The 17500-nt window shown below is 33.9% G+C and overlaps 1 protein-coding gene across 1 annotated transcript in view; it reads left to right on the forward strand.

Annotated features, from left to right (window-relative positions):
* LOC135201872 (cell adhesion molecule Dscam2-like) overlaps window positions 1-17500 on the forward strand; it is a 220196-nt gene that overhangs the window by 116919 nt on the left and 85777 nt on the right. Inside the window, 5 exon segments of the mRNA XM_064231173.1 lie at window positions 66-249; window positions 1404-1531; window positions 2634-2794; window positions 16130-16215; window positions 16218-16297. Coding sequence (XP_064087243.1) covers window positions 66-249; window positions 1404-1531; window positions 2634-2794; window positions 16130-16215; window positions 16218-16297 — 639 coding nt within the window.

The raw sequence follows: 17500 nt of genomic DNA on the forward strand, positions 1-17500 counted from the left end.
ATATAACTCATTTCTATTATATATTTGTTGCCTCTTCATAAACAAGGAATTGTTTTTCATTGCAGATGGAATAATTATATTGGCACTGAATTCCGAAACAGTTTGGGAGGCCACATGATGGGTCACCTGAGTAATCCTCACTCGTCAGGTCCTGCCGTGGGATCCGATGTCCTGGTCATCGAAAGCGCGCAGTCCTCTGACGGCAGGAGTTACACCTGTACTGCTAACAACTCCATAGGAGCTGATCAGGTAAGAATTAGTTCCATTCAGAGTAAAGTCTACTTCTTAAATTGATGTGAACCGAAAAAAAACGACTTATAATTCATATCTAGATAAGTGAGATACTATGCAAATATAGATTCTGATATTGTAAAAAAAAAGAAAAAGAAAAACTGTATAAATATGAAAATTTTGTTAGTGTAACTCAAACTATGAGGACTGAGCATGACTATGCCCTGAGTAATAGTAGCTAATGGAATAGGCTGTGACCGAAGTTCTTATGGTTTGAAGCATCGTTCTTCAAGTTTTATAGAGAAATTTCTAAATAGACGTGGCGTTAATCTAGAACTGTCTTGATAAAGCTTTTAGATGGCCTTAGTCGTGACAGGTTGCTTCAAAAATGGGACGCGATGCAAGTCTTGGATAGTATAAGTTTTGTTTTTCTGTAACCACAGTTCTCTTGGCGATATATATGAACGCTGTAAGTGACACATTCTAAGGGGATGATATAATGAGATTGAAATACTCCTTCTTCAAGTTGATGCAGACACCAGCTCCGACGGAAATCAACATAAGTTGCAATGTGCAGGATGTAAATTCTGATGAGCTGAAAAGTATACTGACTTTAATTTAATACCTTCTCGTGTTTTTAATTTATTTTCTGAATTGCCGTCAAACAAGTTGAGAGGGAAACCAAATGCCTTAAGAAATTGTTGACTTAGATTAGGAAATGAATGAATGACTAAACCGTTTTTTAGAATAATTCCAGAACTACTCCCTGGAAAATTATAATGCGAAAGAAAAAATTTAAATTCTTATTTCACCTCAGAATAGAACAATTAGGAAGTCGGAAAAGTGATACTTGAAGAAAAGGAATGTCGTCTAGTTTCCATTTAATTTCTCTGTGTTAACAAGCTGAAGTTTTAAGACGGTAAACAGCCTTGACAGTGAAATAATGACTCATCAAAATCTAATGTAACATATAATTGTGAACAAAATGAGCTATAAGAAAAACTTTAAAATCAAGGCCTTTAGACAGATATAGTAGTTGGTTTGGTTGAGTCTAGAGATCTACTTTAGCTACCTAAATGAGCCGTTCTTGCGGGTCGCATTTGGGCAAGGTCCAGCGCAGGCAGAACCTGAAGAACTAATGCAGAGTTCATTTCACTGCTATTCTGCAACAGGTCACCGTCGAGGTAGTGGTGGAACCTCGCCTGACAGTCGCCGTGACGCCTCCCGAGGTGACGGTTAACCTCGCGGGCACGGCGACCTTCTCTTGCAGAGTTTCAGATCCTGCAGCTGCTGTGTCTTGGTAAGTGGAAACGTTATCCGTATCTGTTAGGAAGGTATAAGCGTTCTTGCTTAGTATCATTCCTTTGGTAAGGTTCATATTGTGAACCTTTAACCTTTGACCCAGCCTCATGAAAAAGGTATTTGAATGCCCCTTCCTGCATATTAGATCCAATTTGATTATACGTTTCACACACACAGCCTCGTTAATTAAAGATTATTAACCTTTGCTTATAAGAAGATAATCAGTCTCACGAGGTTTCAGCAAGACCAGTTATGGTTATCATTCGATTACGATTGAACAGCTTTGTTGATTTTCAGCAAAAATATTTCTAATATTGTAAGATTAATACGAACTTACTCCTAGAATTGATTTCTTACCTTATGTAATACTTGTTGTACACATATTCCTAAATATGTAAAAATTTTATATATATATATATATATATATATATATATATATATATATATATATATATATATATTATATATCGAGCTACAATGTACTTTAATATCTAATTCGCTCTACCTCGGAATTAATATATTTTCATATATGCTTGACCGAAGGGGAATTTTTTTCTCGATAATAGACTTGCCCGGACCAGGGCGCGAACCCATGGATCCTTTCAAATCCAGGAATCGTCAGTGAAGCTTTTACCTACTACACCACCGCTTCACTGACGTTCCTGGATTTGAAAGGATCCATGGGTTCGCGCCCTGGTCCAGGCAAGTCTATTATCGAGAAAAAAATTCCCCTTCGGTTAAGCATGTATGAAAATATATTAATTCCGAGGTAGAGCGAATTAGATATTAAAGGACATTGTAGCTCGATATATGTATATGAATCACGGAAATGTGATATGACTTATATATATATATATATATCTATATATATATATTATATATATATATATATATATATATATATATATATATATATATATGTGTGTGTGTGTGTGTGTGTGTGTGTATGTGTGTGTGTGTGTATACAAGCAAAATTTGAACAACTTACTATTGCCTGTGACTTCCGATCATAATTCGCATCACCGAAAGAAAAAAAAAAATATATGTATCCCCTTAGATTCCTTCACCACTCAGTCGTATTCCCCATTCAATCCTCACAGGTACTACAATGGGTCCCCCATCAATGGCAATGGCCGTATAGTGGCAGCAGGAGGTCAGCTCATCATAACGAGTGTGACCCGAGATGACCCCGGGATGTATCAGTGCCAGGCCTCTAGGTCAACCAGGGCTGCCCAGCAGGCGTCTCAGCTGATCCTGGCAGGTAAGTTTGACCTTCATAAGTTATCACTCGTCAAAAGGGATTTGTTAAAAGATTTGCTTTAGGGAAAGAATTCATTCCAGAATAATTAATAAGGAGCTCCTGTACAATACCAGCATATTTGTTTCATTCCACATAGCCAGCTTAGTGTATATATGTATGCTTTCAATATGATCGTGTTAGAAAAATAACAGTAGGAGGTAGTTTTCTAATTTTATTAGATTTTTCGTTGAGCTGTGGATTATTTTTTAACTCAACCTAGAAAATGAGAAACATTTAAAGGAAAGCAATGAAATACCTCTGAAATGTTGCTTTTAAAAGGCAAGCATCAAACCCAGTGTAGTGGAAAATACGTATGGAAAAGACCTATCTGAACAAGAGTATGAAGAATGGAAGAAGAAGAAAAGATCTAAAGAAAGTTGGTAGAGGGCCAATTGTATATCTCATCTCACGCAAATTATAATGTTGCCTGCAGATTGAGGCGTATTCTTTAGTCCACAGCTGCAATGCAGTACATGATTTAATTTCTTCCTCTTACACACCATTATGGTGGGCGTGTGTTCAGGCTTTTGCTGCTGAATATATTTTTTGTATGCGTATTGGTCTTTTTAGAACTGGCGCTCCCGTTGTTATCTTACTATTAGTCTCTTTCCGTGAATGATTCACGAATCATATTTACCACAAAGCATAAGCCATCATTAGAATTGTTTATGAAATTTGAAAGATTCCAAACGCAAGCTGTGCTGTCATAATCGTTCGGGAATGGAATGGACTGCGTTTTTCCTACAGCGCTCGGTGTAAAAAGGGAAAAATAAAAGAAGTTGAATTAAAATGAACCTGCTGGATGAAAACTAATAAATATAAAAGAACGACTTGAATTTAGAGCAGGACAACAATTCCATAGTAAGACCGAGTAATAACTTTGCATAATCCTGGGCTTTACAACATACAAAGGTATGCATATCGCTGAGGTTGGTATATCCCTCAAACCGGAGCTTTCTCGGTGAACTCCTACGATTCCATAATATTTTGGTTGCAACTGCAAACTCTGGTAAAAACCTTTTGAAATGTAAAAGCTAAGTTTATTGCGTGATGTCGTTGACTTTCCATGGACCTGGCGAGCGCAGATGATGTGAGTAGCGTTAACAACATTATTCATGGAAGTATTTGTCATTTGAAAAGTCCGATGCTCGAGACTGTTTTTATTATTATTATTATTATTATTATTATTATTATTATTATTATTATTATTATTATTATTATTATTATTCAGGAGATGAAACCTATTCATATGGAACAAGCCCACAGGGACCATTGACTTGAAATTCAAGCTTCCAAAGAATATGGTGTTCATTATGAAGAAGTAAGAGGAGGTAAAGGGAAATACATAAGGAAGAGATCCCACTTATTAAAAAGATTTTAAAAAATGATAATAAACTACTAAATACTACTGTGTTTCATCTTCGCTTGAACTTCTGAAACTACGATTGCACGGCATCTTTAAGAGGCTGTCCGAAAGTGTGAGGAATAAAGGAGATCTGGAACTGAGAGGTTCGACAGCATGTTGGTGCTGCTGCTGTTCAGAGAATCTGGTCACTCTCGGCAGATATGAATCTGTTTCAAGGGTCATGGAATCCCGGAGGGACTAATATATCTTTTCCAATCCTAACTTGAAGGAGCTCATATGATTTTAGTATTGGTCATGATAATTATATATATATATATATATATATATATATATATATATATATATATATATATATATATATATATATATATATATATATAGGCAAAATCCACGAAGGAAAGTGAAACAACGGAGTACTGTTGCAAGGCCTTTCGACTCTCGTCCTTTACTAAGCTGACTGATATAAATATGAAAGTAAGTTTACTAAGAGAGCTGATATAAATGACAGATAGGGATTGTAAAGGAAAATATGTACCTGGAATCCAGCACTCCTGAAGGATTAGTAGACCTATCCAAAACAAGGGTTCAATTTAAGAGGTTTACAAAGATTAAGCCCAACTGCTCGGAAACCGGGACAAGATAATCAAAAGATTATAAAGGGCGGTGACTGACCACAAAATAAAAGCTACAAAAGTACAATTGAATAAATCTCATTTTGGTAAACAATAAAATTTTGTTTCTCAAAAGTGAACATTTTCATAAAAAAATATTAAACACAGATACAAAGAAAATGTCTATAAGGTAACTCATTTGTAATTAAGTCAGTGAATTTATCTTTAAGATTTTATCTTTAAGGTCATTCTTAAATATACTTATATTCAAGGGACCAAAGAATACATAGCCAGAGCTAAAGTTAAAATTACAATTGGAAATAAGTTGTATAATGTCAGAATCTAAAGGATTTCGTGAAAAGAAATTTTTTGATCGAGCAATTTCTGAACCGTCCGTCCAATTTATCCTGTAATTTTTCACTTAAATGAATGAATATTGCATTGGATATCCGCCTAAAACTGGGTATGGGATAGTCTGAATCTGTGCCCGGTTGTGTTTGGAGAGCCAGAAAGTGTGGTTGCGGTAACTGATTTATGGAATTTCTGGAGGGAATATGTATTTGTAATAGATTCTGTTGCTCACTGTAAAACTTAAGATTCAAATGAAAAATGAAGATATTCCGACGATGCCCCTGTCAGGATTCGAACCCGTACCCGGCATGTCGAATTGTGTTTAACAATAACCCCTTGACTACGGTGAAGGCCAAAAGTTTATTCCAGCTCATACTACGTGTATTTGATATATTTAACAGAGAGGGAATAATCATTTTCAGCATCTTAGCATAGTGTTTAAACGTGTGACGCAGAATAGAGGCGTGGCTGGAGACAGACTTGATCATTAGCTGGTCGATGAATGTATGGAAATGTGACCATAGTAATAAAAGTGATGAAAGGAATTAAGTCTATGTTATAAATGAGAAGATGGGGAAAAAAAATGGACTTGGAGAGCAATAATGAATTGGAAGTATAGAAAGAGTAGTATGCAGATTTCAAGAATGGTCACAACATCAGCTCAGAGAGTGTTTGTGGTGTGGCTTAAAGAGTTTGGGAAGAGAGAATAAATTAGTAAGCGCTTAGGAAGATTAAATTAGTGTGGTAATTAAAAAAAAGGTTTTGTGTGATGTGTAGTTACAGTGCAAAGGACATGTTCACGAGGTTATGCAAGCAGATAAATAAGATATTCGAGGACAGCGTGAATTGTTCTTTAGAGAAGTAATGGTAGAGATAGACTTGAGTGAGCAATTGATCTTAAATAGAGAATACAAAATATAAAGATTTACTGAAAATGGAGGCCTGACGGGAGACAGGCATAAATCATGTTACACACAACCCGAAACTATTACACTCAAATTGACCTTTCTTTCTTTCTTTCTTTGCCTTTCTTTCTTCCTTGTATTGTTGCAGTTGAAGGCTCATCTCAATGTCGGTCAAACAAAGGTCTAGAAGCAATATGTCTCTCCATGTTCTCAAATGTCCGCTAACGACGTCCAGAAACTTAACGAAACAGCCTGTGGTCCGGATGCCATTTACCTCTTGAACGTCAGTCAGTCACTTTGCGCAAGAAAAGCGGGCGATAAATCCTCTTATATTTCAGAGAGAGAGAGAGAGAGAGAGAGAGAGAGAGAGAGAGAGAGAGAGAGAGAGAGAGAGAGAGAGAGAGAGAGAGAGAGAGAGAGAGAAAGACTTTTCCTATCCTGTACAATATTAAAGAATTGTATATTCCCGTCCCCCAAAATTTCCGCTTCATATCCCCATATCTGCACTTGTCATGGTCTGGTAAATTTGAGAAGGGCATCTAGCTGTGCCCCATAAATATGTAATGGAGTAGGCCCTGTGATATACAGCCCACTTTCCCAACTGTGTTAGGGGTTTATGGGGGCCAAAAAGACTCGGTTCTGTGTGCCTCTCCCTCACCGATGCTGCAGCATCTGTTTTATGGTCGTATGTGCCAAGATTGTTTCTGGTGTGACCTAAACAACATGTAGTATATATACTTGTCCGTCAGTGTTCCAAGAGTTTTGCAGAAACTTTCTAACATGCATATCTCTCTCTCTCTTCTCTCTCTCTCTCTCTCTCTCTCTCTCTCTCTCTCTCTCTCTCTCTCTCTCTCAAAACTTTTATTAATCGTTCAGTATAAAACATTGCGGTTGAAATTATTTACAATTTTGTTATTTTTTTCTTTCCCTCTAATTTTGGTGTTTACTTGACATTTAAAAGAAGACGAAAGTCTTGGCTTTTCACCTTAAATCATTATGTCCTTTCTACAAAAAAAAAAGTATTTAGATTTATAAAGAATACTATGCCAGCCGTTCATACAAGTGCAGACTTTTGAGAGAGAGAGAGAGAGAGAGAGAGAGAGAGAGAGAGAGAGAGAGAGAGATTATGATTCCAGTTTTAATCGAATATTGCCCGTTCCACCGAGCAGCGCATTTGTAAATGAATGAGCAACGTCGCTGGGAATTAATGAATTAATAAACGTGGCTATTCAACTGAACTGATGGAAAAAGCGACAAAAGACCTCGTACTCAACAGGTGACTGGGATGAATGGGAGCAATAGAGAGCATAAAAAGAATCGAGTACACATAATTACCATCGTAATGGAATTATTAAAGCTGCAATTACTGAGATGCGAAAGATGAATAAATGTTTCGTTGAGCGTGAAATGCGACTTTTCAAATTGATTTTTTACGTTCGTTGATTTTAGGAATGTGTCCTCCATAGGTAGAAAGCTAGAGGATAAAAGGGAAACAAATGTTGCTAACTAGGTAATAAACAGAGAAGACAGTTACATATTTATTCTTCATCGAAGCTTGCAGAATTTTAGGTAACAATTACTGCTTAGGCTGTAAAGGAAAGAACTGAATAGGCAGTGATTTTCTGTGTTGCAGAGCCTCGGTAAATTAAACCGGTGTTAATTCTTTTGTATCCATTTTTCGATCAATCATTAGGACAATTCGTCACAAAAATAACGGATATATTATATAAATTTTACATATATATATATATATATATATATATATATATATATATATATATATATATATATATATATATATATATGTTGTAACGAAGCGCCCAAATATTAGGTTATTAACCTTGCCATTCATAAAATTCAAAGTTATTCATAGCTACCTCACAGTAGCCAGACACTTCATCCTTCGCCACAGATAAATACGACTGAGTACTCTTAAGGTAACAGTAATCCCTTAAAAAGCTTATTAAACATCCAAAAAATTCAGACTAAGTTACACTTAACTGTGTGAAGTATTCAAATATGATTAAGTTAATTAAAGGCATCACATCAACTATCTCTCTCTCCAACAAACCTAAAAAAGATTGGAGGAAAGCAGCACAATCAATCACTGAGGTAAAAATTTACACAAGTTAATTCCTATCACCAGTAGTCAATGAATGGAACACTGTTATGAAATTTAAATAAAAATAATTTATTTATAAATTCAAAATTCCTAAGTGAAATTCACAATCTTAGGAAAATTTACCATTACTTGAAAAGAACACACAACTTAATTCTTGAATTAATTACTAAAACAATTAATTTATCCCGAAAATTAATCAATCAAGAAGTTAAATTTCTCAAGCAAAATTCAAACTGTTAAGAAATAATGAAGAATTGAAAAGAAATCTAAGTAAATGCAAATTAATTCGCAAGTGTTGAAATATGGAATTAAATAAAAATGCAATTTTATATCACTAAGAAACACCTAAGTTAACCAAACAAATTGTGAATGCATAAACATGAAAACTCACAATGTATAAAAGTATCAAATTTATCACAAATATATATATATATATATATATATATATATATATATATATATATATATATATATATATATATATATATAAAATTGTAATTGGAAAAAATGTAAGTTCACCTAGAATAATTTAAGTATCTTAAGTTTTCAAGTGCACTTAAAACAATACCTTATACAATACCTTTCTGCAGATTGGTTACCAAAAGAGATCCTTTCACAATATCTTCAGTTTAACACACTTATATCAGGGCATCGTTGCACAATTCACACTTTTACAATGTCAGTTCAGATTCCACAAATAACAGCAATTATATGAAAATTTTAACAAAATAACAGTGCACGATTTCGGACGGAAAAAATCGCTTAACATTAAAGATGTGACCATAAATAATGACTATTGAAAGAAAGAAGTGACGTCACTCCCGAAATATGAGGTACTATGCTAAACGTTCTGTTCACCGAACATTCTAGAAGCTTTATGACGAGATATTGCGCAATAAGTCGCATGTTTTAGACAAGAACAAAAACGAACAATACTGGCTCAATATGATACGCGGTTTCATCATAAAACTGAAACGCAAAAACGAGAAAAGGACGAAAGAGTCTGTAAGTGATGACAAATTTCTGAAAACAAGATGAAGAGTTCCGGCACTTCCAATTACTAAATTGTTGACATATACATCTTTCTTTTGAACTGGGATTCGTCTTCTTACATACTACGTTATTCTTAACATTAATCTAAGTTAATCTTATTATGGAATCTGAACACAAAACACACATTTTACAATAAAGTAATAGTACAATAACGTAATAGTAAATTTTAAAATGTACGAATATAAGAATGTATTTATACGTAGCTAAGGTTCCTGGAAAGACCTGCTGCAATTACTCCAAAAGTGGAAACGTCCAGGACTTTTTGTATCCTTCATAACAGAGAGAATGTATGAATGTATGAAGAAACATATCGCACTAGTAAGATTCTCTCTTGATTTAAACCGACTCATAGGTAACAGAAATGAAGTTCTTTTTGAATAAAGACAGGTATATGAATGATCCGTGGACAGCAAGGAAGAAACAAAGGTATTATTTACCAAATGTATAAATCGTGGATAAATTATGGGAAAAAAATGTATGTCACTGCCATGATGAAGCACAACAGCATTCTCCCTGCTGGAATCAACTAGAGGATTCGCACGACTTGACTTATTCCAGATGAACTCCATAATCTTTGGAAACTTTAATGAAGGTTCAGTGGCCACTGTTGGGTTGTTATATTTGAATAAGGTTCATTTTTTAAATTATAATAATAATAATAATAATAATAATAATAATAATAATAATAATAATAATAATAATAATAATAATAATAATAATAATAATATAATAATACCATGGGACACCAGAGTTGAAGAAAAAGAAAGGGAAAAAATGGATTAAGTATCAAGACATGAAAATAGAAATAAGAAGGATATGGGATATGCCAGTGGAAATTGTACCCATAATCATAGGAACATTAGGCACGATCCCAAGATCCCTGAAAAGGAACCTAGAAAAACTAGAGGCTGAAGTAGCTCCAGGACTCATTCAGATGTGTGTGATCCTAGATACGGCGCACATAGTATGGAAAGTGATGGACTCCTAAGGAGGCAGGAAGTAATCCGGACCCCCACACTATAAATACCACCCAGTCGATTGGAGGACTGTGATAGAGCAAAAAAAAAAAAAAAAATAATAATAATGATAATAATGATAATAATGAAATCGTGGTCAGTGACAGCAATGAACGCTCACTGAATCAAGCTTTCCAGAGGGTGGAGGAGATTTAATAAACAACGCTTAAATTATCCCAGTCATAATCCGGTCATTGTAATTGGGAGATAAGCTTCTTTTTATCCCAAGATAATGATATATATTTAATAAAATTATCTACACTACATTACTTCTGCAAAGAAGCATTATCCTGATTGCCTCTCAGTCCTTTTCATATTATGTGTTATGTAAATATTCGTTGATGTTTACGAAGAACTTATACATAAGAAATTCTGGAAATGGCTAAGTAACATTTCTATTGCAGGTCTGTCATTCAGCAAATAGACATCGTTCCAAGTAGTTTTTTAAGTAGTCTAAAGGATATATATATATATAATATATATATACTATATATATATATAGATATATATATATATATATATATATGTATATATATATATATATATATATATATATATATATATATATATATATATATATATATATATACATAATTAGATTTGCCAATTTGGTGGCCTGGAGACAGAAGAAATGACAGTCTTGATACTAGTACACTAAGATGAGAAAATTAAATTCACAACACTTTTATAGAACAATTGATATTAGATTTTGACTTAGTTGATTCCCTTCATTATCACTATTAACAGAATATTCCAGAAATGATAAAAGGTGGTTCTCCAGGATCATAAGTAACAGAATAATTGTTTTTGAAAACGAAAAAGTGATGGATTCTATGGAATCTCGTTATTTTGCCGTAAATATCTTTTTTTAAGGTTTTCTTTTACCAACCCTTTAAACTTTTTTCAAAGCTTATCGACGATTTAAGTTGCCAAAAGCATGTAAATATGTAAGAAAAATGTCTTAATATATCTGGAGATCAGTGCAAACTGAGACCCACCGTTATTTATCCTTGATTTCTCTCTCTCTCTCTCTCTCTCTCTCTCTCTCTCTCTCTCTCTCTCTCTCTCTCTCTCTCTCTCTCTCAGTTTTCAAGTTACATATAAGATTAGATATATTTATTGTAAGGCATACTAAATTCATCAAGATCACAGTCTTGTCAAACTGTCTAATATAAAAATGATTTCTAGTTTAGGAAATATTGTATTTTTCATTCTGTCAAGACTGATCTTTTGTGTGGTTTGACACTTCGCATACTTGCGAATGTCTCACGTTCTTGCCATATATAAAATATATATATATATCATATATATATATATATATATATATATATATATAATCATATATATATATGTAGTATTATAGGAGAAACAGAGAGAAAGGGTCAACAAGAGCTTTGTAAAAATAAAATGTTGCTCTACATTGAAGTAGATATAAAGGGAAATGTTAAAGAATAAATGGCTTTCCATGAAAGATGAATATTGAAAGATGCCTGGCAAGCGGTCCTAATCAAAGTAGTGAATGTTTTAAAGATATGTTTTATATGTGAAGGCTAGAAAAGTTACGTAGATGAATTAATCAAAATTGAGACTACTGATGATATATGAAGGGCAAGAAACAATTACAGGTGAGATGCTGCAGTACAGTATGGAAAGGTTCCCAGATAATGATGAAATGAATAATGTACGTACTCATACTCATACCCTTTCACTCTTGGCTCATTCATGGCCCAAATGTCCAGTTGACTCTTTCAGCAACATAACTGCCGTACATTTCTTTCTATATTCCAGAGTAGCACCGAAAATATCTTCAGTCTACTCATAACCACAGCCTTGAAAATATCTTGTCGAATCCAGAAGAAACGTCGGCATGATATAATCTACGGTCATTTTACAACAGATTTCAATATATATATTAATTTCATAAAATTCATTGATTTTTTCGTATGTATCCAATAGACGCGCGACTCGCCAACGTAAATAATATTGAAAAGTCCGTAATAAGGAGAATAGAAAAGAACGTCTATAAAATAAAAGCAGCTGAAGCAGGAATCTCCTTCAATAGAACATGCTATATATACACATACATACATACATACATATATATATATATATATATATATATATATATATATATATATATATATATATATATATATATATATATATATATATATATATATATATATATATATATATACATGAACCCAAAAACCTTGTAATAGATCATTAAGAGGCAATGTGGAGGACGCAGAGAATGTATAATACAGAAGATAAGTTAGTAAGGGCAATACAAAGAAGCATATGCTAGAATATTTAAAAAGGAGAGTGACTGGTTTGGCCTGCTTGTAGGTCTTAGAAAATAGTTTATTATTCCTGGCGGTTGTTTAATGTTATCTTTTCATGGATTAAGTGTCATGAGAAGTCAGAGAAATTTGGGGTAGGTGCACTAGGAGCAAAGATGTCGGATGAGAAAATAAGTCATGAAAAGTGTGAAATGATTGATGTTTGCAAACGATACAGCGCTGACTGGGGATGGTGAAGAGAAACGGATGGAACTACAACGAACATACGTCTGTTTCCATCTTTATTTTTGAGATCCATTGAACCTATTTCCCTTCATTTTCTTCCTTGTAAACAACTTATTCTCTGTGAAATCGGTGTTCACATTCTCTATTTTTTTTTGTTACGTAACCTTTTTTTTTTCTCTGACACCTTGACAACCTTATCCAGCACTCTGTGCTCAGGCCCCTAATCCGCCAACCTTCTTTCTTGAAGTTGCACCTCAGCTATTCTTTTCCCTTCACTAAAATTCGCATTTCTCCTTCGCACCCTCACCTTTTGATTCTCTTTTTCCCTTCTTCCTAAAGTCACGAAAACCTCCTGCTGATTTCACAATTCAGAACTGGAATTCCACACTCTTCATAAAGTCTTCCTGGTGCATTTTTCGTCCAATTTCTCCTGACCTCCATCTCTATAATAGCTCATTCGTCTCGAATACCCTTAGAGTTGCATTTCCAATTCTACCTCACAACTTGACCTTCCATCCCTCCATCAAGTAATGATCAGATAATCCTCCAGCGGGTTACCTCCTGATATTCAAATCATTGCTTTACTATCTACCCGGAACTAATAAATAATCTAAAAAAAATCTTTTCCTAACCATTTCCTTGTTCTTATTTTACCAGTGTATCCTGCTTGATTGGGATATTACGATTTACAATTTGATTTTCTTTGCTGAATTTCTAGTAATAGTTATGCCAAACGTTTAACTGTTTATTCCTTTCCTAAATGGCGAAATAAAATTAATAATTGATTAATGATGGACGCATACCATAATTCCGTTTAATATTCAAATGCAGATATACTCAATCAGTGGAAGAGTAAAAATTTATGATTTGTTTAATTGTGGGAATATTTAGATTGCATGCTCAATTTCCACATCTACCAATTAGTACCCAAAGTTAGCATTAAATTCCAATCGCGAAAGCAGCGGGAATGAATACACGTGCTTCAGACGAGTACAGGTCCTTCAGAACTAATTCGATGCGGTTTTAGCTATGAAAGACTGCTAACGATAAACTAATGATATAGGAAAATTCAGCTTCCCACAAGATATCGAGGAAATCATTTAAATAGTAACGCAAGAAAAGAATGAAACCATTAATTACTGCACTCACTGAATATTGACTGTGCTGGCGGTAAAGTCTGGAATTGTGTGTTGTAAAAGATGACAAACCTTATCTTTCTTCAAGAAAGGAGAGAAACTTGGGGAAATATAATAGATACAGTAACTGATCTCGGTGCCAATACACATTAATGTACGTACAACCAGCATACATACTCTCAAGTACACATTTGAACATGCAGCACGTGTGCAGTAGATATAACACTGTTTTATCGGTATACAAACCTTAACATACTTCATATACTATACTATACACACACACACACACACACACACATCTCTATATATATATATATATGTATATATATATATATATATATATATATATATATATATATATATACATACATACATTCATACATACATATATATATATATATATATATATATATATATATATATATATATATATATATATATATATATATATATATATATATATATATATATATATATATATTCCAACAGGGGTTCCAGCAAGACAACAGCTCACATGATCAATTTATTAAAAAGACGTTTCGTGCCCCAAGACATTGGCACATCATCAGTTTGGAATAAGATTTATTCTTTTTAGAAAAACATTAAACTAAAGTAAAAGGAACAATCCAAAAATATGAATTATTGACAGAAACATATAAGTATTAGAAGACTACCTATCAGTTCAGAGAAGAAGAGCAGAATGACTAGAAACGTGAGGACCGACCGAACTACACTTCAGGCCAACGAAAGGGGAGTGGCAGAGACGTAATTGTTTAAATTAGGTGATAGGTGTTTGATGTAAAGTGACTCAAGTGTTGTTAGAAAGGATGCTTGGGTTGTTGAGGTAACGATAGAAAAATGTGTTTTTTCCATGGGAATCTTACATTTTGAGGTGTGTTCGAATACTCGAGAGTTCGGGATTCGATATCCTGGATCCCATCCTATAGCTGAGTCCCATGGGACTATAATAACGAACTTGCAACAATCTCCGTGTTGAGTCAATATAAGTCCCAATCCCCTGCTAGTTTCAACGTACCTAAACTTAATATGTACGCATCAATTCCCTTTATCCACACAGATGAACTACGCTTGAATATAAAAACATTATAGAAAAAGAATTAGGTTTCCTAAGACTAACCCTAATCCCTGTAAATCCAAAAAAGATAGGTAGCCTCTTCAATTACAAAGATAAGCTGCAAGATTTTATGTTGTCCAATGTAATCTATAAATATGAATGTCCAAGATGCCTTGGTACTTATATTGGCTCACGGAGATTGTTGCAAGTCCGTTATTATAGTCCCATGGGACTCAGCTATAGGATGGGATCCAGGATATCGAATCCCGAACTCTCGAGTATTCGAACACATACCTCAAAATGTAAGATTCCCATGGAAAAAACACATTTTTCTATCGTTACCTCAACAACCCAAGCATCCTTTCTAACAACACTTGAGTCACTTTACATCAAACACCTATCACCTAATTTAAACAATTACGTCTCTGCCACTCCCCTTTCGTTGGCCTGAAGTGTAGTTCGGTCGGTCCTCACGTTTCTAGTCATTCTGCTCTTCTTCTCTGAACTGATAGGTAGTCCTCTAATACTTATAATCTTCTGTCAATAATTCATAATTTGGGATTGTACCTTTTACTTTAATTTAATGTTTTTTAAAAAGAATAAATTTTATTCCAGATATATATATATATATATATATATATATATATATATATAGTATATAATATATATATATATATATTGTATACATATATATATATATATATATATATATATATATATATATATATATATATATATATATGTATATATATATCAGAATTGGTCACTTTTACCAGACACTTATGTAATTGTAATGACCACAATGCCCTCTTGACTTTATGATTTCTTCACACCTTTTGGATAGTTTTGTCCTTACAAAGCCGTATGTCGAGATGGAAAGAATATTAAGCAATTCTGACTTCCGTATAAGGATTCGGACCCGCATCCTGAGTGTCAGAATGAGGTCACATTACCCACCTGACCACGAAAAAAAAAAAAAAAAGTATTTTGCCGCTCATACATACATATTGCCGTCAAATTCAGATACGTGTATTATATATAATCTACGGTTTAGATTGCCCTAGAGTTATAAATATTTTTTTTTATAATTTTACATTATCTTGTACATTTTTTTTTCTTATTTTCCTTGCCAGATTCCAAACCGGTCCTGCAATACAGGTTTATAGAGCAGACCATCCAACCGGGCCCTTTTTTCAGTGTCCCCTAAAGTTGCTCCTGCCTGTTAAAAAAGCCGAATCCCCCCCCCCAACGCCCTCCATCACGTGGACGCTGGATGGGTTGCCCATCCCGCAATCGGACAGGTAAAAAATCTTCCCATCTCTGTTTCAGGCCTGGTCGTCCTTGTCAGGGATTACATTCTTTAACATTATTGTATGAGAGTGGTTAGTTGTTTATATCTTATTTCGTTTACTTGATGAGGTTAAATGCGTCTCATTTATTATAAGTAATTCTAGATTTATTTCATATAAGTATGCCCACTTGACACCACTCATACTTTATAAAAAAATCGTTTACTTGATGAAGTTAAATGCATCTCATTTATTGTAAGTAATTCTAGATTCATTTCATATAAGTGAGGCCCACTTGACACCTCTCATTCTTTAAAAAAAAAATTGTTTACTTGATGAAGTTAAATGCGTCGCATTTATTATAAGTAATTCTAGATTCATTTCATATAAGTGAGGCCCACTTGACACCACTAATTCTTCTTAAAAAAAAATAACTTCGGCGATCTTCGTCAGTTAGTGTGTTGAAAGGATTCCGTTTCATTTTGTGTTGTTGCCTTCAAGATCTACGACGAATTGCACAGATTTTGTCCAGTAGACATATGCCACTTACTTTCATATGACTGGTTTTATTATTTTACTTTCTTGGCTCAGTTCATTTGTCATTAAGATCATACATGATTCACGCTTTTCTCATTCTCTTTTTAAATCCATAGATCAATTTCTATAGCATTTAGAATATTCATGATAGGGCGCAGGTTAGCTTCCGATATATCCGTAGAACGGAAAATGCCCGACCCTTCCGATGCAAGTAGAGGGGATGGAGAATCTGTTAATTTTACTATATCTTTTCAATAGTTACGGCTTCTTGATTATGGTATATTTTCACTCCCAACACAAAGTAAAGTAATGCAGAAAAATTATTGCTTACTTCATAAAATGTTTAATAGTAGTAAGTCCCTCTATAGATGATCAACTCATACTTGATTAACATAGAAGGGCTCTTACTGAAATGACTCGATATTTTCCAGATTCAAAGTTATTGGGAATTAAAATTTTCCTGACCTATTTTATGATATATGCATACCGTCATTCAAAATAAGATAGAGGAAAACAAAATAGACAACACGGTTCATATTTTACCTTTCAAAATTTATGTTTAACCAAGAATTCATACCATTTTCCAGAACTGAAGCAGCTTCGCTGGCCAGGAATAGGATATTACGCTGTTGACAGAAATGGATGCCATTTTAACGTAATATTTTAAATCTATACTCG

This window comes from Macrobrachium nipponense, chromosome 28 (genome assembly GCF_015104395.2).
Source record: "Macrobrachium nipponense isolate FS-2020 chromosome 28, ASM1510439v2, whole genome shotgun sequence".
NCBI classification, from domain to species: domain Eukaryota; kingdom Metazoa; phylum Arthropoda; class Malacostraca; order Decapoda; family Palaemonidae; genus Macrobrachium; species Macrobrachium nipponense.